The sequence below is a fragment of the Boleophthalmus pectinirostris genome, unplaced genomic scaffold (assembly GCF_026225935.1).
Source record: "Boleophthalmus pectinirostris isolate CB_2022bp ecotype Guang Dong unplaced genomic scaffold, ASM2622593v1 HiC_scaffold_23, whole genome shotgun sequence".
Taxonomy (NCBI): domain Eukaryota; kingdom Metazoa; phylum Chordata; class Actinopteri; order Gobiiformes; family Gobiidae; genus Boleophthalmus; species Boleophthalmus pectinirostris.
The window spans coordinates 19,277,556-19,302,846 of record NW_026571207.1 but is presented as its reverse complement, the minus strand read 5'-3'; the positions used below and the strand labels follow the sequence as shown (position 1 = coordinate 19,302,846).

The following is a 25,291-nucleotide window of genomic DNA, read 5'->3' as shown; positions in this document are numbered from 1 at the left end:
CGCTGTAAATGTTGTTAAGTTCTTCTGGGAAATGTAGTTTAAATGTAACATGGCGAATACTCAACTGGAAATGTAAATCATCAGGTCAGACATTTTGCATTTATACAAACGATCAGGCTAGAGCAGTTCACCCCATGAGCTCACCTCCTTCGCTGAACACAGGTGGCAGTATTTACTACATTTATTTTTAGGTAAGCACAACAAACGCAAAAAGAATGCATGTGCTGGATAAAAATATTTTTTATTGCATGCCAACGAACAGTTTCTTTTCAGCAGAAAAAGTAAATTGTAAATGGCAGTGAATTACATTGACACCTCTGGAAATAGAGCAAGTAGCATTAGTCTCTCTCCAAAACAACATAACATAATTCAGATCTATTAAACGTGAAAGCTCATAGCCTAAACAATTCAGACTGGTGACAAAAAGTACCAACAATTTATCCTGGATGAAATGAATTTTCCCCAAATGTGTTGAATCTATTTATTTATGATCTAATTATTGAAATTACTGAAAATAGAAATATAATTATAACATACCTTTTGCATACATGCCTTAATACTTTTAAGTTAAAATTGTGTACTTCATCCCAGTGCTTTTGTATAACTCAAAGCAAAATAGAACTTAAACATGTTTTCATAAAAATAAATAAAAATAAATATAGCCGCAAGCGGCAATGGTCGGCCCTCGCGCGCGCCTATGCCGCGCCCCGCAAACGCCGCGCCCCTCAAAACACTGTGCCCCTCAAAACGCTGCGCCTCACACTGACCCTAATAACCCTTATCTTAAACCTTACCCTAACCATAGCCCTGTAAATATTAATATGACCCTGCAATTTTCAAAATTTTGCAAAAAAACAAACAAAACAAAACAAAAAAAGATGGCAGACTTTTGGTTTGTAAAGGGGCGTGGTCACATTATACATTTTTGTTCCTATTGCCATGATGCATCTGGCTACCAAATTTGGTTTGGCTATGCCAAAATTTGAATTAGATAGAATAGAATAGAATTTTGGCTTGTTGCCATGGCAACACAATGTAAATGGGGTTTGGGCGTCATTGAGCTTTTTAATCAATACCATGTCACAAATGTGGATACCAAATTTTGTGTATCTATGACAAATAAAATGTTATTGTTCTATTCAAATTTTCTAGGGGGTTCTATAGTACCCACTTTTGTATTTTCTTACATCAATCTGTTCAGGGTCGAGGTGTGAACCCACAATTAAGATTTGAATGAAATTGGCCAAAGTTTGTGCCAGAATTAGTCAATTTTACCAATGGAGAGTTTATGTCATCGCTATGGGAACGCCATAAAAAACATGGGTGTCACTGACTTTTGGATCAGGATGCCAAAATGGAATTTTGTGCAAAATTTCAGAAATTTTTGAACAACTATTTGGGAACAAATGATTTTCTTCCATATTAAATTTAGTTTCAATCTATAGAGGGCGCTACTGCACCAATTAATAATTTTCACATTAACTCAACATAAATTGGATAACTTTAGATGTTCCACTTCTCTAGATGATGTACGGTGATTTTCAGCCCTGTGGGTGAAGCGCCTTCAGAGGAGTGCATTAAAAAGCAACGTCAACAAAAATGCGGACTCAAACTTCAATCCAAGATGGCCGCCTTCTGGTTTATCAGGGTGTGTGGCCATAACAATTAATTTTTTTTTGTCTTCACATGAAGAATGTGTGTACCAAATTTCGTGGCTCTACAACAAAGTTGACTGGGACGTCTCCCAATCTGGCATAGGTCGCCCATGGCCTTCCATTGACTTCCATTCATTTTAGCAGTAGTAAATATGGCTCAGGCCTTGGTGTGGGATACTGCTGTTCGTGCCGGGGGCGACCGAGGACAAAGTTGCATGCCATCCTCTCTCATTTGGACATGCGCACGTCACTCTCCATTCGCTCCGCGTAGCGGAAGCAATAGGCCCTAATAATAATAATTCGAGCAAAAACAATATATCCGAAAACATTAGAACAGCATATTATAAGTTTTTTGAAAGCTCTTGATCTTCCCCATGTCACAGTGGGGTCATTGGTGAGTGACGGACACTGACGCGCTCATCATTAACCATCTCGTTGGGGTCGCCAATCACCTTCCATTGACTTCCATTCATTTTAGCAGTAGTAAATATGGCTCAGGCCTTGGTAGTGGGTTACTGGGATACTGCTGTTCGTGCTGGGGGCGACCGAGGACAAAGTTGCATGTCGTCATGTCACGTTCGCCCATGCGCACGTCGCTCCCCATTCGCTCCACTAAGTGGAAGCAATAGGCCCTACGCCCTGTCGGGGCTTAGGCCTAATAATATTCTGATACGAGAACAATGTTCTGCTTTTTTTTGGCCGACAAACTATACATTTTCGGAAACCTCTGGCGCATTGCTATGTGATGGCGAGGGTCCCTGGTCACTACGGGCAAATCACGTCACGCCATTTCACTTTCGGGCCACTTGGAGCATCGCTTTGCGATACTCATAGGCCCTTCGCCAGCCTCTGGCGCTCGGTAAAATAAAATGCATTGTAAGTGCCTGAATACTAATTTTACTATTTATATATTTTCTAAATAACTGCTATGACCAATAATCATATATGCAGATACTGATATTAAGATTTCAAAATCCATAAAAAGGCCAACAAATTAAAATAGCAAAGTTCACAAATTAACTTTTCACTTTCATACAACGTATTTTTTCTGGGATATAAAATAATTTGCTGTATGACTGTAGGATTGTTTTTAGCCTAATTACTTCTATTTCCAACTGAGAACACACATGGGCCACACAGACTGGGGCAACTTAGCCAAATATTGGCTAAATATTCAATATGTGGAAAAATCCTCCAATATCAGAAATACATTATTGGCGCTGATATAACACCGATCCCAGTACTAAAATATAATCTTGAAATACATAAGCCTTGGGGCAGTGTCTGCTTCACCCAGGGAAGCAGTGAATTTGACCAAACTATTTACATTCTTACAGATTCTAATATCCACCACCAGCCAGATCCAACAATGATCCAGCGGCTTCTTGGGCCTCAGCATCGAGCTGCAAAATCTCTACAGTCTCCAGGTCCAGCTGATGGTCACCGGGTAGCACCAGGTACTCCTGAGTGTGATAGTAGTGTAACTCAATGTAGCCACTGTCTGACAATGGGTCTTTCTCCAGCTCTTCACACACCTCCTCCTGTTGATAATCTATGGACTCCATGGTGACCAGTTCCTCATGATCTGGGCTTAAATGGCAAGTCTGGTTTTCAGAAAAGTTGGAGTTTTCTGTACACAAGGTTTGGGGGTTGGATAGGAGAATGCTATCTGAAAGAGAATCTGTAAAGATAAAAAAGGAAATTGCTTAAAACAGTTGCTATGCCAAGTGTGCACATCTATATGTCAGGTGCAAGAATATAAAGAGTACAAAGAAGACAAGCTAAGCATTTGCGCTGTTGTCTAGGTTATAAAAGGTTGCTGCTATGCCAACAGAGCACAAACACATGCACAATGTTGCATACTGGGAAAGCAGCAAAGAGGGAAAAATGTGGCATGTTATTAAAATGTCAAGAAAAGCTGTTACTAATTTATGCAGTACCAAATTGTACAGGCTGTACCGTGACTGACCTGCTATTTCCACAGTGTCACATATAGAAAGACAACCATAATCACCCTCTTCAAACCTGAGGGGGAAAAAAATTGAACTCTTTTAACATTTATAATTTGTTACCAAGCAATATTTGTATAGCAAGGTAACAACAATAAGTGGATTATAATAAAACTTATTACAGTGAATCATACTCACAACTCAGGCTTATTGATCAAGTTACTGTTCGTGCTGTGATAACTATGAGTCTTTCTTAAAACCTCAAGAAGGGCTGGTCGATACTCAGGGCAAACACACCATAGAGAGCCTTTTCCTACAGACTGAAATACAAATGAAGACAAAATATAATAGGTTTATAACAAAATAATTAAACAAAATAAAGTATTTTCTATAATGATTAAATCAAGAGTACAGATAAAATACTCACTTGACTCTTGTCCCTCTGGATGCGGCGAAAGCTTTTACTTAGAGACAGATTGTGACGGACAGAGTTTCTCCATCCCCCGGTGGCAGTTCTATAGTAAGGGAAATTATTCACAATCCATTCATAGATATCCTTTACAGGTAGCTTTTTGCCAGGTGAGTCTTCAATGGCCATGAATATTAGACTGCTAAAAGAATACGGTGGCTTGGATGAGACTTGAGATATGGAGCAACTGGACTCAGATGACTCAATTTGGGGCAGTGGTGTAACTTTGTGAAGAGGCTGAAGAGGTAGCAAATTGCACCGCTGATGCAGCCAACTAAGACAAGTCAGGTCATCTTGGTCAGAAATGTGTGCAGGGCTCACACTTTGTATAGATTGTTCTTCAATAGTTTGAGTTGTGCAATAAGAAAGAGGCAAGGAAGAGTGAGTAGACTCTGCTGTTGCTGGAGAAAGTGTGTTTGGAGAGGGAGGAAAAGAGGTGGGGGACAGTGGTAGTGACAATCGGCTGCTGGTGAAGGTGTGCTGGGGTGAGGAGGAAAAAGGCTCCGTGACCGTGAGTGTGGTGGGATCATTGGGAGAAGAAGTTAACAGTGAATGCGGGGTATGCTCCATCTTACAAGTGAGAATTCCACACTGGTCAAAGTGCACACCTGCAAAAACGAAAAGGTTTCAGGTTTAGTATCTTATAGGGTATGCCTACTGTGTAAGTTGCTCTACGTGCAAAAGCCTACATTAGTGGCCTTAAACAGTTATAAAATATTCACCATTTACCTCTTTTAATAAGTTAAATGTTAGCCAACTCCTTAAAATGCACATCTACTGTCGTTCAAAGTCCAGTTATTTTGTAACGCTACATCAACGCCTGCATAATTTGTTCCAAAAAGCAACTGACTGCAAAACTCCAAAACTTAGAAAAATAGCATAGACAAGATAACAGTTAAAATAACAAATAACCAGAAATACCGCATGGCTTTCAGCAAGCAATGTGCTAATGGCGGAATAATATAAAGTTTCATTGGGCCGCCTAATCTCTTACAGGTAAGAAAATCGATTACGCTCAGAAAGTAAACTTCATCTATACTTACCAACTAACAAAGAAAGTAACACAAACAGATGTCCCAACTTAAATGTCCTTTAAGTTTTCCACTTTGAGTCGCCTTATGGTCTAAATGACTCTGAGTCCGCTCCTTGCGCGGCCTGGGGTTTGTTGCCTTCTGTTGTCTCCATGGAAACGCACAAGACGCGGGAGTGGCGCGTTCACAGGAGCGCGCTCCCGACACAGACATTCGTTCAAAAGTCCTCACATAATCTGTATGAGTCTTCAATATAACATAGTTACACTTTCATGACATGGCACTACTCATATTGGCAGATGCTATTTGCACCCTGGGTGTAAACAGTTAACATTGTTATTTACACATAGGGCAAATAGCCCTATGTGTGTATTAGTATTAGTATTAAGCGTGGCACATAGAAGGGCACCCGGGTGTTCCTAGACAAAAATGCTATTTACACCCAGGTTATTTATTAAACAAAACAAAAATCACTGACAGTACAAACATAAATGCACCAGCCCAGTGAAAATCAGTTATATCTGATGTTTTTTTTACTCAAAATGATGCGGAACTATCGATCAATCAATCGCAGTCGGCGCCTAATGGTTTAGTCCCGGTTAAATCTTGTTTCAATCCTGGTTTAGACTTGGTTTTAGTCTTGATTTTAGTCCTGGTTTAGAACTGGTTTTAGTTCTGGTTTAGTTCTGATTTAGTCCTGGTTTTAGTTCTGGTTTTAGTCCTGGTTTAGTCCTGGTTTTACTTCTGGTTTAGTTCTGATTTAGTCCTGGTTTTAGTCCTGGTTTTAGTTCTGGTTTAGTTCTGGTTTGGTTTAGAGGCGCACGGTAAGAGGCACGGTCCATGCGCTGTACGGGAAAACACGCGGCGCATGGGAGCAGCAAGAGGCGCATACGGTCTATGGGTCCACGCAACGTATGCGAGAAGGGGTAACGCCAAGGTAATGGGCTTCTATTGGTTTACGGGGCCCTACTCAATGTGCGTACTGTATTAGGTGAACCTGTACTGACACTATATCATGCATTGTGACAGCGTGGAGCCATGTGAAAAAATCCACGATAACCAACGGGTTTGGAAAGGCTGGACTGCTGCGTGATGAAGAGGACAGCACACGCGTAAGGGAGAATTTGCCTGGAGCCGACGTAGATTAAATGCCTGTACATGAGTGAAATTACTTTATTGAAATGGTTGAATAAAGAGATGCGCTGGACATGAACTGTTTGTTTCGGCGGGTATTTTATGTAAATTAGCTTTGTGACGTTAGGTTTTCTTTTTGTGTGCAAAGATGCATTAAAAACATAATCTCAAAAGGGCTGATATCGCTCTATAGTAGTTCTGGTGCTTACGAGGGCCAAATGCTTACATTTGAACCACTTTTAATATTACCATTATCTTACTCGAGGCTGTACTTGAACTGAATAGACAGATCAACAAGCATAACCGCTAGCTATACAACGCACAAGCTAAATAAACTGCTCATGATGCGGTGATGCTTTCAACTTAATTACCCAAATCGTAATGGTCGGACAGGCATTGCAAATATATTTTGTAGCAACACCGACTTACTTTTTACCTTACCCTACCTTCGTTTTGAATTTAATTTCTTTGGGTTCTCAAATCCAGCTTCCCGCACTTTTCACAGGAAACGACGTCAGCACACACGTCACCAATCCCTTCTTTCTTGAGATGGGTGTAAATAGAAGAATCGTGTCCATTAAACCATTAACACCCAGGGTGCAAATAGACACTCCGACTCATATTTGTAGAAACAATTCAATGGGGGGGACAGACCTTTACATACATATAAGTCAGTAATTGCACTATGCTTACAAAAATGCTCAATCAACATCCAATCAAAGCTCAAGAGAATGTAGACAAAAACTGTTTAAATTTAACTGCACTTAGTTTTTTAACAGACATTCACAAAAACAATTTAATATTCATACACAAAAATTTCATAACACAGTACAGAAAAAATGTATTATAGTAACACAAGTTTATTTTCTTGATACAAAACATTACCATGCTTGAAAATGTAGCTGACTTTAGGAATAAAGCAACAGATAATCAAAGTATTTGGTTAAGTAAATGGGGGAGGGAGTACAAATCGAATAAAACTTTCCACAAAATGTTTTCTCCCTACTCTAAATTTGGCAGTTGTACTCTATTATGTATTCCATTCAGAAACAAAATGTATATGTACAATTAGACAAATATCACTCACTTCCAACAAATGTAGTTGTACAGACATCTTGGAATTTCATAATTTGGGGGTCTCGCAGTCACCTGACCAAGTGAGAGGTTAACCAGTAAATTATGATTGGCTGAAAAACAGCAGTAGCAACAGTAATATAAAGTCGAAGCTGAGGTTTGGCACCTCCCGTCCCCATAGAGTCTGTGGAAGGAATAATTTTCATCTTCAAAGACCGAACCTATGAAGAAAAAAATTACAATTTTAAACTGAAACCAGAGTAAAAAACTTGGCAAACACAGTTTTTCTCCATGTGTTAAATGTTTTAGAATTAACAATATCTTATGTTCTTAAAAATGCTGCATGATTATCCACTATTTGCTAATTCCTCAACTTACTATAAAAAACATAAGAGCACAGGACGACCATGCCAGGGCCACATAATAACCATCACTGCCAAAGAGTAAACCACACAGCACTGTGAAGATCATCCTGAGAGGTGGGGGAATAAAACAAACAAATTAATTAATCACAATCTTATTATTGGACATCTCCCAAAACTCAAGACAGTTTTAGATATGGTAGATTTATCCATGCAGAAGTCATGTGACAGGTTGAACTGCTAATTTCTCTAAAACACAGTTAACACCAGTGATGTGACGTTCCGTATCGAGGCTTCGAAGCGTGTGTCGAGTACGGAGGGGGCGTTTCCGCGATGCGCGTATCGAGGCTTGCTTCATTTAGGGGAGGAGCTGAAAATGATGACGTCCGAAGCCTCGCTGCCCGGCTGTTACACATGACTGATTCAGGAAATGGTTCGGATTTTGCTGCGATTTCCATTTTCATCATTTACAAATAATCATTTTCCATACTGCCAGTATATAGATACACAGTACACTGCCATCACTACAGTATACATGTTTTGCATACTTCTTTATTTTGCTGACAGTTTTATTCACAGGCTTTCTGCAAAATGTCACACACTTCAAATTCATGTCAACTGATATTTTTGTGTCCAGTAGATGTCCTGTTAGAGCACATGAAGCTTCAAGAAGCTTTGCGCTAGAGTGAACCAATTGGATGAAAGGCTTCAATGCGTCTTGAAGCTTCATTTGCCCATCACTAGTTAACACCATTAGATTTAAGATTTGGCTAAAATTTTGCCTGGTCATTTTAGTTTATTGGCTATCGGCCTTAAATCTCCATCTTAAGTCAATATTTTGTTTTGGCTGACTTGCTGCTCTTTTAGGCTTGAGGTTAAAAAAAATTACTGTGGGTTCATTTTTAGTAAATTACATAATTTGGGGAAAATAGTCAAAATCGTCTCTATATATTGAGCAATTGGTTGCTCTGGATTCTGAACAATTGGTGTCAGCATGAAAACAGCTAAACTGGTCAGTCCCTCACATCTTCCTTGTGTGTAAATTATCCTTGAAATTTGAATGAAACTGATGACAGTTGACATACGTGGAGGACCTCACTAGTACTTCCCTTATTTTACAACTTTTTGTTTTCTACAGTTCTTCACAAATGGCCACTAGACCTGTGTAAATTATGATGAATTTTACCTCAGGAGCTATCCCACCAAAACAAATAATAATTTTATATATATATATATATATATATATTTATTTATTTATATATATTTATATATATATATATAGATAGATATAGATATATAGCAGTTGTACTCTATATATATATAGAGAGAGAGAGAGAGAGAGAGAGAAATCTGTCAAAATAACTTTAAACACTTTTTTTTAGACTTGACTTAGTATACTTACCCAACATATTTGTATCCACTGTATGCCACTAAATCAAATGTTGACAGGTCACTGTGGACTGTAAGTAGATACAAGCTCAACAGCATCACCAACACCTCAATGATGATCCACACAAGGGCAGTGCTGGCACACAAACCAAGAACCTCTGGACTAAACCTACAGGTGAAAAAAGCCCCCAAAAGATCAGTCACTAACCTTCCATACCGTAAGTAAGTATAAATGTGATATAGAACAGTCAAACACCTTTTTTGAATTCCCAAGGCCATTCCAGCAAGTAAAATATATGTGATGAAAGCCATTGCTACAGGACAATGTAAAAGAAGCATTAATTAACATATTTGTGTGTGTTTTCTACTTTTCCTTGTTTTAATTACTTGGTATATAAAGATCAGGTGCATTAACATCCTGCCTTGGAGTCAAAGGGCTGTCACGGTGGTATCGAACTTCCCAGTCCTAAAAAGAAAGAAGTAACAACATTCATTATTAAGAACATCGATGGATCGATACATGCAGTGAACCTTGGTTAGTATATAATCATCATTAGAAATAATTATCAGAAATTATAATGGTTTTATATTCAGCCAATCTCAAATTACCTGATGTGTATAGGGAAACATGAGGATCATAAGCTTCTTTATTACATATTTGGTATCAACAGCAAAGAAGTATTTCAGCTTGTTCACAGACATGAATCTACTTATCTGAAAAGCAAAGAAAATAGTTGCTTAAATATTGGTAAGCCTGAAGCAATATGATGAGTCACAGATTCATTTTGTACAACATGTAAAAATTGGCATGACATTTACTATGAGTCACCAAGGTATGTATCAAATTAACCAGCAGGCATATTAGATTGCAACTGTACATAAAATAATTCAGTCACAGAACAAGCATATTTGATTTTTATAGCAGAACCATGTTGTAGTTAACAACAGAAGGCCAACCTACTGTGTAAGATCACAAAAATAGTACTAAGCTACATAAAACAAATGTTCATACTGCTTTATTAATGTTCTTACCTCTTTGTTTACCATATCCTTTCCTTGGTTAGCTAAAGATGAACCATACATCATTGCAGCATTGGCCACTGGGTCAGTAAAAAGGTTGTTCACGCCAGGACCCCCTTGCATGTCAGTTGATGTACCTCCCATACTGTACCCAGGAGTATAGTAACCTTGACTATTCATTGGGGCAGTGGAGCTTGTGTCATCAAACAATACAGAGTCCGACGAAGGGGGACCCCCACGAGTCCTTTGTTTAGCTATAAATGATAAAACATGGATTTTAGAATTATATTGACATATTATAGATATTCAAAAACTATAGTTTTTTTTTTGTGTGCGTGTGTGTCTCAAATGAAGTGGCTTACTTGATCTGTATCCATGGTGTGGCAAGTCCATCTTGTAGTTTTTCTAGCGTAGCTGAAAGTGACACGTAAACAAATCAAAGTTGTTACAAGGCCCATATGGAATAATTGTTGTGCTACAACCAAAATCACACATACATTTGTAAGGTTTAGCATAATTTTTGAGAACAACGGGAAAAAAAATTGGCCTAAATTTAAGTTAGTCAACATGCTTGGTTAGTGCTAACAACTTTAGCAGGCAGGGCAAGTTTCTATATTAACCTATTTTGTTAAGATTCCTTTGCTTTGTATGCGTAAATACATCTACAAAACTGATACATGCAAAGTCAGCATACAGATTTTGTGTAAAAGTAATAAAATATACGGGCACAAAGACTACACTTACCTGCGCAGCTAGCGCCGCTTGAAGATAGCTTCGTGGCTACTGTGGTTCTGTTCCGCCTCCTCTCTGCAGGGATTGGTCAACTTCTGCCTTCGTACTTTCTGATTGGCTGCCCGCGCTGTGCCTGCGTGGCAAACTAGCTCCATGTACAGTATGTATAGCCTATGCATTAGAACGGGTGGGCAATTATTTTTTTTCCATGGGGGCACATGAGAAAATGAGAAATTGTAGAGGATCGGGCCAAAATGCTTAAGTTAATTCTGTATAATATTAATTGTATTTCTTTATAAAAAGCAGTGAAATAGGATTGTTTTGCCAAGCTGGTAAGACTGGTAAGTATATGTTATGAGGCAATGAAAAACTGATGTTGCCTTATAAAAAAAAAAAAAGTCATTTAAAAAAACACGTCTAAAATAAAAGCAATGCAGCTTTAGTCCAGGCATGAGGTACAATTCTAAAATATGTTTATTTTGTAATTCTGAATTAGCTTAAAGGCGCTGGTCAGAGTCACCCGAAGGGCTGTATGTGGCCTGGGAGCCATACGATGCCTTGGTCTGCATTAGAAGTACAGTACAATAAGATTTAATACTAAAGATAAGTTCTAATTATAGATTCATGGGCCTATGTGTATTGCCACCTGGCTCTGTGCTTCAAAATGAGCTGTTCCCAAACAGGGACATTTACATTGATGTCAAGTGTATTCAACTGCTCAATCCCAATGACTAAAAGAGTAGCCACTTCTACTCTATAACACATAAATACTTAAACACTAAACATTAATACTTCATTTTATGTATAGCTTTACAAGGGCTTAAAAGTATCTAAACTAAAATAAAAAACTAACAAAATGATTAAACTATTACACACAAATGGTTTATTTCAAATAAAATGACAGGGCATTAACATGGCCATGATGTGTTTGAAAGAAGCGTGTCATCACTGCATTCCTGGAGCTTTAGTCAAATGACGCTCACCCTTATCCCATATATCTTCTATTGATATTGTCAAGTACACCACAAAAGAAAACATCCCACATGTGCCATTCTTATTACACAGTGTGTTGTTGTAATCTGAAATATGATAGTAGAAAATGAAACAAGCAGTCGACAGAGGCAAGGCCACTAGCTTTTTCAACTGCTTTTGCTGACAAAGTAGGCGTACAAGTTATTAAACACTTCCTTTGTCCATCTTACTGCTTTTTATTATTGACATATTATACATTAGTGAGGATAACATAAAATGCTTAAAACACATTCACCATATTGCTGTTGGTACAAGAGTCAGCACCAGAGAGAACAACTTTTGCCAGAAACTTTGTCCCAAGGGACTGTAAATCAGCAGCTGCTGAGGACGACTAACACTTTTGGATTCATCATTCACATATCTGCAGGTTTACTACTGGAAGAAAATCATAGAAAGTGTTGGCAAAATAATCTGTGGCAGAGACCTGACTCACTACCATAAGCATGCACACTGATGTGGTGCCGAAACCACTAGAAAATCTGAAACATGCCCCCAACACAGTGGTCTACTACCATACAATTTTGTCAAAATTAGCCTATAGTGACTGTAGGATATAGTCACTTGTGCGTTTGTGCTACTCTTATTATTTAGAGATTTTTAATACTCTACTTTCTTTGTTATGAGGAACTCTTCTCAAAGTATTTTTGAAAACTGGATCCAACTAAGTAATTTCACTATATGGATCAGTGAAATTTGTTTTTAAAATGTAACTAAGCCAGGTGGGCCTATACTTCACTACACATTCTCTAGAAAAGCCTACACTACAGCGTATTTCCATTGAGCAAGGCTGTTCAGTTTCATGTAAAGATTGAGGAATCCCTCGTGCTGTTTTGGGGAGGAAGCATTCGCCAAATATGGTCAATGACGTCACAGCACGTGGTAAAGTTCGTGAGAGATTCCAGACAACACTATTTCCCGTAAAAAGGAGAGGGGCGTGGAAAAGCGGCGGAGCGCTTTAAGGGTTTATAACTTTACAATCATTTCCAGACGACGGCTTTTCAGAGCATTGCTAAAGACAAAAAGATGGTCTAAAAATCATTTTTGGACGTTTTTTGGACATTTTTGAAAAAGGACACTATTGGTTTCTTCCTAGTCCCCCCGCAATAAGAAGCTTTTTAGACTCTACCGCAATAAGGTGGGCTTGCCCGAAGTTTGACACACAAGACTTGACCTGAAAGTAGGCCTAATTACAGCTGACGTGAAACTTATAAATACCACCTGGATATAATTTCCTTTTACTTTAACCAGAAAGGATGTATCGAAACTTTGGGAATCAAGGGAGAGGAGAACCTGTCTACAGCAGCAGCAGCTCTGTATCACTGGGAAGCACATCAAATACACAGGAGCAGGTAGGTGAACCTGTATTTTATTAGACCTAGGCAAAATCAACAAAAGTCTGTTTTCAAATGAATCTTTTTTTTTATATATATATATATATATTTAGGCATGTACTTGGCTATGTGGGCTATGCTCAAAATTACACTGAGAAGGTCAAACTTGTTGATCAACCAATTATGTCATGTTAAGGCATGGCTAACTTTAATCGGAACCTATGATAAAGGCTAATTAAAGCCAGTCTCAACTCTCTTACAGTGTATTTTTCTATGTTTGACAGAAATTCACAATGGCTGGCAGCAGTCAGTTTGTTCCAAGCCTGAATGCTATTACAACCAATGAGAACCTTCAGTGGCTAGTCCAGCCATCCCTGTTGCATTCAGCAGGACCTTCCCGTTCTCCAGTGCCTCCTTACCCATCCCTGTCCGGGGTGCGGCCTCTGGGGCCTGTACCATCACAGTCTCACCATTTGAGGCCAGGCGTCATACGAGCAGCAGCAAACCCCACATCCACAAGGCGTAGGAATGATGAACATGTAAGTCACAGAACTGTTTTGTAGTTTTTTATGTGATATAAATACTGCATTTAAACTAGTGTTTAGTATCTCTCACAATCATTTCAAGTTGAATTTATTATATTAGCAATAATACTTAAGTAATAAATGAAATGTCAAATTTTCATTTCAGTTTAGATTTTTTGTAATAATTATTGCTATAAATAATCAAAAATATTTGTTTTAATTATTTATTTATTGTTTATTTAATTGTTTATTCTGAAGTAAATATTATAACATAATATACTTGCATACACTCTAAGATGCCTTAATATAATCTTAATGCCTTTCATAATCTGTTTAATCAGATATATTGAGACATAACCCTGTCACTTTCTTGAAGTTGTAATTTTATGGCACAGGAAGTAAAGCATCATGTGACTCACTAGGGCGAGTCATTGTCGATGACTCACACCTGAGTCACTGCAGGGGTCCTGGGGTGACTCACCAGAAAATGGCGGGAAATGTTGGATCAGCCATAGTATTTAACAAGTCACTTGTTGAAAATAAACCTCAAAAGAACCAGTGTTTTTGATCACCCAACCATCATGATTGTGATGACTAAAAGGATACACGTGGTGGTAGTATTTCTCCACTAGGGATCAAATTCCATTTGTGCTCTGCCCTGTGGCTTTAGGGAGTGAAACGCAATCCCTTTTCAAATATTGAAATTGTGTATGTTCTTTTCAGCTCTCCCATGAGGAGTTGGAGAGACGCAGAGTAAGAAGAGAAAGGAATAAGCTGGCCGCTGCAAAATGTCGCAACCGTCGTAGAGAACTGACAGACTCACTGCAAAATGTAAGAAAATTGTGTTGAAACTGACAATAGTGTTATTATAATATTAATCATATTCTGTGTATTGTTATTATTTTAGGAGACTGACCAACTGGAAGATGAAAAATCTCGTTTACAAAAGGAAATAGCTGACTTACAAAAGGAAAAAGAAAAACTTGAGCTGGTTCTGGAGGCTCACCGTCCAATTTGTAAAATAGAAGAATCGGATTCCGATTCTGAGCCACACCCATCACTTTCCAGTTTGGAGGGCATCAAGGTGGAGCCAAATGATGACAATAGACCTGGACCTTCCTCAAAGCCAGCAGTCAAGGCAGAGAAACCCAAACCAAAGATAACCATCCCACCCAAACCAATTTCATCTACTGTGGTCTCTGAGTCGGAGTCTCTCCACACTCCAGTCCTGATTTCCACTCCATCTCTCACTCCCATCACATATGGCATGGTTTTCACCTATCCATCAAGTGCATTAGATACCGGTGCAAGCTCTAGCTCCTCCCATGGCACATCACACGCATATCCACCAAGCTCCAGCTGCTCAGTCATGTGGGATTGCTCATCGTCGCAGCAGCAGTAGTGGTGACCAGTCAGACCAGTCACTGCACTCCCCAACTATTCTCACACTTTGATAAAAATAAATAAATAAGCAAACAGAAAGATATATAAAAATATAGCACCATTGACAACACTAATGATCAGTCCTTTTAAAATGTGCTTTCTGAGAACAGATTATCGTAAAAGCATTTCAGTAAGATTCACAGTAACTATTTCAACTCAGAAATGTAATACTGTGCTAGTATTTTTTTAAATATATTTGTTACACTCTAGATTTGTACTATTTTTAAATATGATGCATGAAGTCACTTTTTTTGAAATTTATTACAGAATTTAAGGGATGTAAAGCTGCAGTTAATGACAATGACATGGTTATTGTAGATGTGTTACTGAATAACAGTGTCAATGACTACAACACTCAGTGTGCCTTCTAATGTGTAGGTCTGTGTTTTGTTTTATTACAATTATATGTCCAATTGACTGACCACTAAGGCTGGACCATAGATGACAAATGGATTCTGTAACAATATTTATTTTTCAAAGTGTAATATATTTTTGATAAAGTCTTTTCTGGTAGATGAAATGCTTGTTAGGCAGTGCCTGAACAGTTTCTTCATGACAAATGTCTATTTAGATAAAATAAACATGACAAATTCAAGTTGTTTGGAAAATAATTTTTGAATAATAGATGCACCCAAAAGAAATTAGCAATTAGCAATTACAGTATGGACAGTTTCCTAAAACATTTTCAAGGATGGTGGACATCTCACCAAACTGGTATTAACAACATTGCGTCAGCATCAGAGAGTAAATTTTCAGTGTGCATGTGTGTTCATGAAAACAATGGAATGACTAAGTGCAGCAGCCATTCCTCTAATGTTTTATGTTCTTTTTTTTTTTTTACACAAAAAAGACACAGAAGAAGGTAGAAAGTGTAATTTAGCCACTGTATTAAAGCTCTATGGAACTATCAGAATAATCCAACAACAAAGCAAGTATTTTCTCATTCAAACTATGTGCATCTACTTCAAACAAAATCAATTATTAATTGTAATATATTAAATTTGAACAAACAGAGGTCAATATAATCCTAATATTACAAAGGGAATACAAGCACATGTTACAGAAAAATGTATAAGATTGCAATGTTGTTGTGTGACTGCTATTTTAGCACTCAACAGTAATCTATGAAAAATTCAGATGTGACCAAAACATCATTACCTAACAATAGTAGCTGTGAAAATGTAAACCAACAAGCCTTCGCAGAATTCACTTAAATTTCACATACAAAAAGTGTCTGTCAGAGGCATGATCTGTTTTTAGTTCTTAAAAAAGGTCCATTGGTAAGGTCCAGTTAATCTCAACACACCAAGCACCACCAACAGTAAACCTGAAGTGATTCAGAGTGTTAAACAAGCTGTGATCATCATGCACTCACAACACTCCAATCCTGTCCTGAGGATCTGAGTGCATAAATATTACACATTAACAGGCATCTAAATAAACTTTTAAATCACAACTGATCAATGCCAGTGCTATTGTTTTTTGTTTTTTTTGTTTTCAGTAGAATAAATATGGCTCAAACTGGATTGAAAAGGATCTTTAACATTTACCAGATCCATGCTATCTTCCAGTGCAATAAGGAAACAAGGCTTCCACCAGTGTAGCCTAGCCCAGTGCAGAGACAAATTAATATGTGACCCACTTATTTGGTCCCATTTCATTTCTCTGTTATACCACTGAAAATAAGATCAATAATTTGGAAAAAACACATTAAAAACACGGAAAATTCAACTGCAAAATGTTTTAAGAAAGTCCTGAATATGAAACAGTGGCACTCCAATTGAGCAGCATTCAGAAAGCCCTAATGCCTTTGCACCAAAATGTGTCTGCCATGTCCATCACAGCAAAGTTAACATTACTGTTTAGTTGCCCTGGAGGTAACATAACTTTGCCTTCAGTCATCAGGAGAGCACACTAAGTGGAGCTGATCCGGGCTTCCAACACTGCCTGTGCTGGAGCTGCCATCCCCCAGGTCTCGGGCCACCATGCAAGGCAGGTTCAGCTCAGTGGAGCCTCCAGGACTGGAGTCGCTCCGGCTAACACACTCCTCCTCTAACACCAGACATAGCTCCTTGAGGTCCAAGTTTTCCTTTACCAGGCCATCCTGTAAGCGCTCCAAATCAGCCAGCTTTTTTAAGTAGCCCCCTAGATCCTCTCGCATCACTTTGGCAGCGTGGTGCCCAAATAGCTGCCATTCTCGGGCCAGCTTCTTCACTTTGAGTCTGTCATCGTCCAAGAAACAGCAAAGGTCTCTTAGCTCAACATTTTCCTCCTGTAGGCGTTGATTGATTACTTTTAGTTCCCTGATTTCTAGAAGATGTCCCTGCAGTTGTTTATTCACTTCTTTAATTAGCTTTCCTCGCTGAACCAGTGCTGAAATCTTCTCTGTTTCCTCTTTACGGAGCCGGTTCACCAGCTCTTCTTTGGAGCATGACAGCAAGTCTTCGTCAGATACTTTTGACAGCTCCCTGTTTAATACCTCACCTTCGCTGCTCATTTTGGATTATGAACTCACTTGTCCCTGAGACTCAGTGTATTAACAGAATGGTGCGCAGCCCAAAGCCATCATAGATCCGTAATTTTCTTCATCCCGTGTTTTCCAGTTGCCACAGTTCCTGAAATGATCCCCGCAGGCAAGACCCAGGCAAAAACATGTGATCCTTGTCTGTAGTGGCGAATCAAACCTAATTCGCGCAGCATAAATCCCTGATGAATTTGAGTAGCAGCAAATCCCCATTAATGTCAATCTGCCATCCACGCACAGCGACAGACTCAGTTAAAAGGCCTCCAAGGTTGTCCTTAATTTACATACTGTCACTGTGGTCTATTTTATTGTTTTTTCTGTACAATATGTAAAAGGCCCTTTGGATCTACTGAGGCTTAGTCCAACAGTCCGAGCGAACAGGCTGCAGATGTGTTTTTACGCAAATGACATCGCGCTTGCTTGTGTAGATAACCCACTAGGCTGTTATTCCGCTATTCGACATGCAGTCCGTAAAAACAACAATGAAATCTTTACAAACTGCGTACAGTTTCCAGTTAAAAGACAGTCGGGCGATTCAGTCCTTTACCCGTTTATCACTGCTCCTCCGTAGCAGAGCCAGCACCACAACAATGTCCGCTTCTCCCAATTTCTCGGCTCCAATGTGCCTTGAATCCAGCGAACAGCTTTTGCCACAACACGGAAACGGACAGCTCGTTTTTTTTAAACATTCAACATAAAACCTCTTCTTTGGTATGTAAGTCTGCCATGGTAGGTAACATAAACAATCAAGGTAATCAATATATTTTCCATTTCGTCTTTGAACGAACCCAGTCACAATCTAAAATGAGGTTCAATTACCCTAAACACAAGTATAGATCTAATAGATCCATGGTATAGATACATTTTATTTTGAAACATCTCCGGAATTAACAGAACATGGCGGTGGCGCGTATTCACTTTTTTAGGGCAGGATCACCGTCCGTATAAATAAATTGAAGCGCGGATGCGGAGTTATGACCAAAACGTGATACACATTCGCGAGCCCTAGCATCTCTTCTGACATAATTTAAGGGGGGTAGGGAGGTACATTCAGTTTGGAGCACTCACACTGGCTGTTTTTTAAAATATGCGAGTATGATGACGGGCAGCAGCTTTCCATGCCGTTTTGCTGAGATATTCAGCCACATCCTTCCGCTCCGTGTTCCATCGTTATTGTTTCACTGAGGCTACAACAATGCAGGGTGTTAACTGGGCCAGAGTGAGCCGTGCATGGGTTCACAGTCTGGGTGTCATATGAGGCAACGCCATAAGCCCATCTAACAAAAAGACTGCCATATCTCCACTGTTTAAAAAATTGAAGGACACATGCGCACAGCACTCGGGAGGGTGGGGGAACAGAGGAGTTTAAGCGTTGCTACGGCCGGGGATTTGTTTTCATTGGATTAGTTATTGGAGGAAGAGATCAGATGTGACCAGAGAAAGCGCGCATCACAGTGATTTCACAGATTAGTCAGTCAGAGACCTTGACCGGCAGGGCTTCTTTAAAGATGCACTGTGTAACTTCTGGTGAAGATCCGCCACACGTTTCCATGGAGATGTTAATTCACTACACAGTATGCCATAAAATGTATTTATCTACATGGGGACAAGCGACTCCAGTGAGGCAAAATTGCAGGTCAGATCTGTGGAAAGGCGACCTTGCATTGCTCAGAATCCTTAAGTTCAATAGTGCAGTGCACCTTTAAATACAAAGAACTGCCTTAAATGCTAAATAAATGTCTACTAATATTGACTAATGTTATGGCACTACCCAAATTAGACTAAACAACAATAAGGTAACCATCCGATTTTGTGACAATCGAATCATAGCTGCTTATTTGTAGAGTATGTCTGCCACATGTGGACTCTCCTCAGAAGGAAATATATCACTTCTTATACTTCAGATTTTCAGTTTAGTGCTTCATTCACTTGTTGCCTCAAACTCATGTTACACCAACCCTATCTTATAAATGTATCTATCTATGTGTCTAAAAAAGACTTCACATTGTATAAAAAGAATAAAACATTGGAATAAAATATAATAATCTGCCATGAACGTCCAAAGTCAATGGAAATTTTTATTTTCTGCTTGGTATGATTTTGACTCCGCACCCTTTTTAAAGTCAAACATTTTAACAAGACTAAAATTTCACCTAGACAATATTTCATATTTAAACATGAAATGTGCCACATTTGAATAAAATCCATGAAAATTAAGTTTAATTTTTATCCTGAAATCTTCCAGTTTCCCATGGAATGGTCCCATATGCATTATATGACCAAATGACAGAGAATTCAATCCTCCAGTTTGGAGGTGTGGAACATAATTTCTGTTATAGCAAGTGGACACAGAGCTCATTTTGGGCTTAATTTGGGGAAGTTTTCTATTTACACATGAAACTGTAATTGAATACTGATATGTCAGTCAGGATTTGTCCTTGAGAATGAAATTTTTTGACATTTATTTCTATAAACGGTCTAATAATTTGAAACAAAAATGCATTAACCGATATAAAGGTATATTGTTGTATTCCTCATCATGTCAGTATTCTTTGCTCCAAATTTCACGATTTTGTATGTAACAGACTCATATAATTTCACACAAGGTGGGTCCCACAAAAGAGGTTTGGGGGGCCTGAGACTAAACAGGGCCGAGTTGAAACAGAAGACCCCAAACTCGTAATGTCCCAAGGTGTAGTATAACAAAAAATAATACTAAGGAAATGGAGCAAAATAATAGCAGTGACCCACAAAAAAGTTAAAATAGCTTGGACCAGTTTCTCAAACTATGGTGGTATACAGGGCACCTCTGGTGGTACTTACATGAAGCCTTTTGCTGTTTGTGTGTTGGTTTGAGACAAATCTATTAATGTTTTTGTCCTCCTTTGAGTTAATGATTAGTCTTGTGTCATTTTAGACCTGGTTTAATCCTACTTTAAACCTGATTATATTATTTGATCAACAGTGCCAACAGTTGAGACTGATGCATTATTTTTGTGTCCATTGGCAAAACACATGTCTTGCCAATACTGGTATATGAATTAATGTCAGTGCATTTGTAAGAGTGTGGGGGAAGATGAATGGAAATAAGAGCAATCCGGCATGTTACATGCACGGGTCTTATGTTCATTGACATAAATAAAACAAATCCACACCTCAGTTTTATTTTGTAATGCTTTAGACCTGGTTAAATAAGTATAGCAGCTTATTGCATTCAATTGAATTAAAGACGTTTCTGTTTTAATGAGAAAGGTTTCTGTTTTTATGAGAAAATTTATGACGAACATTATTTTGAACCTGAGCTGTGCATCTCAAACCCAACTCCAGCAAGTGCAGCAGGTCACTTTCCAAGTCAGCTACATCAATCTCGCCAAATCTTATCAGGCCTTAGTGGATAGAATACATACAATGCATTCAACTGGTGACTGAGACATGCCCTTCAGTGTGTCATCTGGTTGTTCGATAAATGTAAAAACTCATAAAAAATAAGATTTATTTTATGTTTTAAAGCAGGACTAACCTCATAAAAAACATAACTTTACCTATAAATACATAACATTTTCTCATAAAACACAGACCTTTTTTCATAAAAACATTTTTTCTCATAAAAAACATAAAACTTTACGTATCCGTAAGTAAAATTCTTAGCTAGATCCATGGCTTAGACCGACTGGTTTATCTAGTGGCCTAGATGTTGATGTAAATCTATTTCTACGACATAATGTCTGCTAAATATTTCAAATTTGAGGATTATGCAACATTTGCATTTAACTAAATATGCATATTGTTCAATAAGAGAAAAAACGTTGCTGCTTGAAAAATAGCTAAAAAAAAAAAAACTAAAAAAAACGTGAACGCTACATTTTCCTGTGACGCAGCAAATCCGGAAGTAGCTGGTCTTGAGTGCCTGCTGCTGTTGTTGACATTGCGCTTAAGCCTTTTCCGACTAATTCGCACTCACTTTGTTATCTGATTTTATCACATTTTAAATCTTTTCGGTCAGTTACACTCTGCCTTATAGTAAACTGAACCCGTAAAAATGTCCCGTAAAACATTCACAAACAGCTAAGAGCTAGCATTTGTCTTTTGGCGAACGCACAATAGCAGCTAATTAAATCATGGACATCACGCTACAGACTAACTAACAAAGTTTGAGATCGTGTCTGCAGCCTGTGGAACTACACGTAAAGGTATTGGTATTGACTCAGTTGTTAGTAGTTAACACATGAGGCTGACAGTAATGTTCTTTTCATGTTGTCTTCAGATGGCAGTGGAGCTGGATGTTTTTGTGGGTAACACAACCATTATGGATGAAGAGGTTTACCAGCTCTGGTTAGATGGTTACACAGGTATTCATATATAGCTAATTGTAACTGAGGACATAGCCTTAACATGATTCTTCTGTTGTATCTCCACGTTATTGTCATTCAGTCATTAAATTGTGCCATTATAGCATTAAATACAATTTCTATATTATTACAACTGTTTTATGTTATGTTTTAACTCCATTTTATGATTACAGTGTTACATGTTAAAATAATTTTGATAATATTTGAAAATTCCTAACATTCCTTTTTTGTCTTGTAGTGAATGATGCTGTGAAGGTGAGAATGGAAGGGGGTGTGCTGGAGGAGTGTGAGGCTAGTGCTGATGTGCTGCTCAGTGACACCATGGATCAGTACAGGACCTTTCAGATGTGTGAGCGTCTACTACACAGTCCAGCCAAACTGGCCAATCAGCTGCTATTTCAGATTCCCCCTCATAGACAGGCGATGCTTATAGAGAGGTACGCAATTTACATTTTTATCTATCTTTGAAGAAACATGTAGAACAAAATGTCATGTCATATCAATTTCATTTACCTCAAGGTACTATACTTTTGATGATGCATTTGTTCGTGAGGTTCTGGGAAAGAAACTTTCCAAAGGAACCAAGAAAGACTTGGATGATATCAGCAGCAAAACTGGTGTGACCTTGAAAAGCTGCAGAAGACAAGTAAGTTAGAAAAAAGTACTACTTACTTTAATGAATAGGATTATTCTCTACCAGATACAAAAATTATTATTTACGTGAATTAAATCAAATACATTTTATTCTGTGCTTAATGATAGTTTGACAACTTCAAGAGGGTTTTCAAAGTGGTGGAGGAACTAAAGGGACCCCTAGTGGAGAATATCCGTCAGCATTTTCTTCTGTCAGACAAACTCGCCAGGTAAGCCAAAAATAAAATATAACCTTGGAAATGGGGTATGTAGAATAATACAATGACAGTGACAATATTTTTTTATAATAGAGATTATGCTGCAATTGTCTTCTTTGCCAACAATCGTTTTGAGACGGGGAAAAGAAAGTTGCAGTATCTAAACTTTCAGGATTTTGCCTTTTGTGCTGGGCAGCTGATCAATAATTGGACAGTGGGTGCTGTTGGTGAGCATTTTCTACTTTCTAGCCAATATGTGGTAACTATACATTTATGTGGGTTTTGCATTACCCACATTCAAAAATTACCACTAGAGGTCCCCGTTTTCCACAGAATTAGAGTATCTTATATTGAAGTAGAAATTAGAAGAAAATGGTTGCATATGAAGTCAATGTGATCAGGAACATTTGTTACAGATAACATGGTGGAAGATATGGATGTTGATCTTGATAAAGAGTTTCTACAAGAGCTTAAAGAGCTAAAAATACTGATAACAGACAAAGACCTTCTGGATCAACACAAAAGGTAACTTAATAAATATTTACACTATAACTAATAGCCCAAATCTAACCTAATTCACTTCCAATTTTATGTTTAGTCTTGTTTGTACAGCTTTAAGGGGGAAGACAAAAGCATTCAATGAGATGGAAGCTAATTTTAAAGTAAAAACTATCCAATTCATATTGTATAATGACATCTTCCCTATTAATACTAACTAGCTTATTTCACTTTGTAGAACCTTTCCCGGGGTCTTGTCAACATTGCTGCAAAGTTGACCAACACGAAAGATGTCAGAGATTTTTTTATTGACCTTGTGGAAAAGGTATGCATTAAATATATAGATATATAAAATTTTTTTTTTTCTTTACAAAAATTCTAGTCCTTATGGTTGATCAGTGTTATTCTCATTTGGTTACGTCTTTAGTTTATTGAGCCTTGCCGTTCAGACCGGTGGACTGCTGCTGACATGAGACTTTTCCTAACTCACTACACTAACTCAGCACATATACTGGATACATTCAAGTAAGTCAGCTTATCAGTTAAAATATGGTGCCTGTCTTTACACTGGTGATATATGTGGGACTGCAGGGCTAAAAATACAGATTATACAAACTACAAAGCAGCACTAATAATTAAAGAAAAATATATTCTTTGGCTGCCTATAATTGCTGGCTGACCCTTAGTTGCTATATATAACTTCTAATATTGGCGCCCCATTTCTGCCAGTGGGTGTCACAGTATTTTGGCCTATTTCTTAAACTGTAGTTACCTTGTTTCTCTTGCAAACACTCAGGAATGTAGTTATGGGTTTACAGAGGCCAGCACCACTTCACACTTGACAAAGACATATTCATGAAAAGAAATGGACCCCACTGTCAGTCACTTGCCAGACAAAGAGGGCCTCACTCAAAGCCATCACACACATTTTACAGTTACGAATGTGCATCATACATTATTGTTGTTATTATTATATCTTTTATTTACCCTGTTTACCATATTTCTACTCCACAGACACCAGAATGTGTGGGACCGTTACATGGGCGTTGTAAAAAGCTGCATCTTCAAGCTGTATCACGACTGAGTTTGATTAGCTTTTCCGTGCATGCTCTGCACTTGGCATGTGGTCATTAGTCTATAGTGCGTCTTTTTCATTTTGCCACTGGTGAATTAATTTTTTTGTGTTAGTTTGTAAATTAAATTGGATTTACACCCATTTGTTTTTCTTTTTAATTTTTAGTAACTAAGGTCACAAAATATATTCATTTTTAGGCCTTTTAGGTTTTATTAAACATGACAGTCCAAAGTAAAATGGAGTAGATGCATCAGCCTAGGCTGGCTGCAATTCTAGTCTGAGCGTATATTTACAGTAGCATGGACATTTTTATTGTCTTAATTTTTAAGAGATAATGTTATTTATGTTATTAAGTATTGAAACTGAACTCACTTTATTACAGTATGTGTAACTATATAACAACTTGTTATTACATGGTAATATAAGGTTAGACGTAAATAAAGGTTAATTGCATAAAGTGTGCAATCAAATTTACTTTTACCAAATTTACAACTGAATGAGTTTAAGAACTTTATATTTGGAGGGAAAATTATTTTTAAATTACATTATGGGTGCGTTAACATATCCAGAGATGTAGACTGGGTTTAGTCCTGTTCTAAAGTTTTCCATGTCTAGTCCAGGTTTATTTCCCAGTTTAGTCCCTGCTTAGTCCAAATTTTGATGTGCTGCATCTACAAGTGTGAATGCACCTTTAACTTCAGTAGTACAAATAGTACTTTTAGTCATGGTGGACAAGAGCCTGGGGGGCACAGTTGGTTGATTTTCACAATGTGATTTTTAACAACAAAACCCTGTAATTGCAGCTGCCACCAACTATCACCCAGAAAGAACACAGATAAACTTTGAGGG

General features: G+C 38.0%; 5 protein-coding genes and 1 long non-coding RNA gene across 8 annotated transcripts; 3 read left to right on the top strand and 3 right to left on the bottom strand.

Annotated features, from left to right (window-relative positions):
- Window positions 1–42: 42 nt before the first annotated feature.
- On the top strand, window positions 43–6,531 carry LOC129410530 (uncharacterized). Of its 2 annotated transcripts, none has more exons than XR_008632903.1 (3): window positions 43–191; window positions 2,993–3,112; window positions 3,179–3,253. It is a non-coding gene; the product is annotated as an uncharacterized LOC129410530 (long non-coding RNA). The 2 variants fall into 2 exon arrangements; XR_008632904.1 differs by lacking the exon at window positions 3,179–3,253 and adding an exon at window positions 6,134–6,531 and having other exon boundaries at window positions 54–191.
- On the bottom strand, window positions 2,991–6,760 carry si:ch211-145o7.3 (forkhead box protein N2). Of its 2 annotated transcripts, none has more exons than XM_055158902.1 (5): window positions 6,685–6,760; window positions 4,032–4,681; window positions 3,803–3,924; window positions 3,625–3,680; window positions 2,991–3,336 (listed from the first exon to the last, which is right to left on the bottom strand). In XM_055158902.1, the coding sequence occupies exons 2-5, from the start codon at window positions 4,641–4,643 to the stop codon at window positions 2,996–2,998; spliced, it is 1,131 nt and encodes a 376-aa protein (XP_055014877.1). In that variant the 5' UTR covers window positions 4,644–4,681; window positions 6,685–6,760; the 3' UTR covers window positions 2,991–2,995. The 2 variants fall into 2 exon arrangements, with proteins under 2 accessions (XP_055014877.1, XP_055014876.1); XM_055158901.1 differs by lacking the exon at window positions 6,685–6,760 and adding an exon at window positions 5,117–5,489.
- A 318-nt stretch (window positions 6,761–7,078) lies between these two features.
- yif1a (Yip1 interacting factor homolog A (S. cerevisiae)) lies at window positions 7,079–10,902 on the bottom strand. Its single transcript, XM_020923448.2, has 9 exons — window positions 10,828–10,902; window positions 10,446–10,497; window positions 10,096–10,337; window positions 9,673–9,777; window positions 9,451–9,529; window positions 9,320–9,377; window positions 9,077–9,232; window positions 7,691–7,784; window positions 7,079–7,533 (listed from the first exon to the last, which is right to left on the bottom strand). The coding sequence occupies exons 2-9, from the start codon at window positions 10,474–10,476 to the stop codon at window positions 7,384–7,386; spliced, it is 915 nt and encodes a 304-aa protein (XP_020779107.1). The 5' UTR covers window positions 10,477–10,497; window positions 10,828–10,902; the 3' UTR covers window positions 7,079–7,383.
- Window positions 10,903–12,976: 2,074 nt separating this feature from the next.
- On the top strand, window positions 12,977–15,740 carry fosl1a (FOS like 1, AP-1 transcription factor subunit a). Its single transcript, XM_055159427.1, is given in 5 exon segments — window positions 12,977–13,196; window positions 13,463–13,717; window positions 14,426–14,533; window positions 14,610–15,061; window positions 15,063–15,740. Coding segments are annotated over 5 exon segments (1,005 nt in total). The 5' UTR covers window positions 12,977–13,100; the 3' UTR covers window positions 15,157–15,740.
- A 275-nt stretch (window positions 15,741–16,015) lies between these two features.
- On the bottom strand, window positions 16,016–18,343 carry ccdc85b (coiled-coil domain containing 85B). Its single transcript, XM_020923572.2, has one exon. It carries the CDS (start codon window positions 17,640–17,642, stop codon window positions 17,040–17,042), a length of 603 nt encoding a protein of 200 aa, XP_020779231.1. The 5' UTR covers window positions 17,643–18,343; the 3' UTR covers window positions 16,016–17,039.
- Window positions 18,344–21,553: 3,210 nt separating this feature from the next.
- Window positions 21,554–24,583, top strand: fibpa (fibroblast growth factor (acidic) intracellular binding protein a). Its single transcript, XM_020923540.2, has 11 exons — window positions 21,554–21,859; window positions 21,934–22,018; window positions 22,257–22,455; window positions 22,538–22,664; window positions 22,781–22,881; window positions 22,963–23,096; window positions 23,286–23,394; window positions 23,468–23,531; window positions 23,606–23,692; window positions 23,795–23,892; window positions 24,382–24,583. The coding sequence occupies exons 2-11, from the start codon at window positions 21,934–21,936 to the stop codon at window positions 24,449–24,451; spliced, it is 1,074 nt and encodes a 357-aa protein (XP_020779199.1). The 5' UTR covers window positions 21,554–21,859; the 3' UTR covers window positions 24,452–24,583.
- The last annotated feature ends 708 nt before the right edge of the window (window positions 24,584–25,291 follow it).

Bases quoted from the DNA above. Each gene is read 5' to 3' on its own strand.
- si:ch211-145o7.3 (XM_055158902.1), bottom strand. From the start codon at position 4,643: ATGGAGCATACCCCGCATTCACTGTTAACTTCTTCTCCCAATGATCCC. The intron at 3,681-3,802 runs GTGAGTATGATT...TTTCCCCCTCAG, and splicing joins TTGATCAATAAGCCTGAGTT to GTTTGAAGAGGGTGATTATG. The intron at 3,337-3,624 runs GTCAGTCACGGT...TTATCTTTACAG, and splicing joins TGACACTGTGGAAATAGCAG to ATTCTCTTTCAGATAGCATT.
- yif1a (XM_020923448.2), bottom strand. From the start codon at position 10,476: ATGGACTTGCCACACCATGGATACAGATCAA. The intron at 9,530-9,672 runs GTAATTTGAGAT...CTTTCTTTTTAG, and splicing joins TGTTTCCCTATACACATCAG to GACTGGGAAGTTCGATACCA. The intron at 9,378-9,450 runs GTAATTAAAACA...ATTGTCCTGTAG, and splicing joins ACCTGATCTTTATATACCAA to CAATGGCTTTCATCACATAT.
- ccdc85b (XM_020923572.2), bottom strand. From the start codon at position 17,642: ATGAGCAGCGAAGGTGAGGTATTAAACAGGGAGCTGTCAAAAGTATCT.
- fibpa (XM_020923540.2), top strand. From the start codon at position 21,934: ATGGCAGTGGAGCTGGATGTTTTTGTGGGTAACACAACCATTATGGAT. The intron at 22,019-22,256 runs GTATTCATATAT...TTTGTCTTGTAG, and splicing joins CTGGTTAGATGGTTACACAG to TGAATGATGCTGTGAAGGTG. The intron at 23,395-23,467 runs GTAACTTAATAA...TTTTATGTTTAG, and splicing joins CTTCTGGATCAACACAAAAG to TCTTGTTTGTACAGCTTTAA.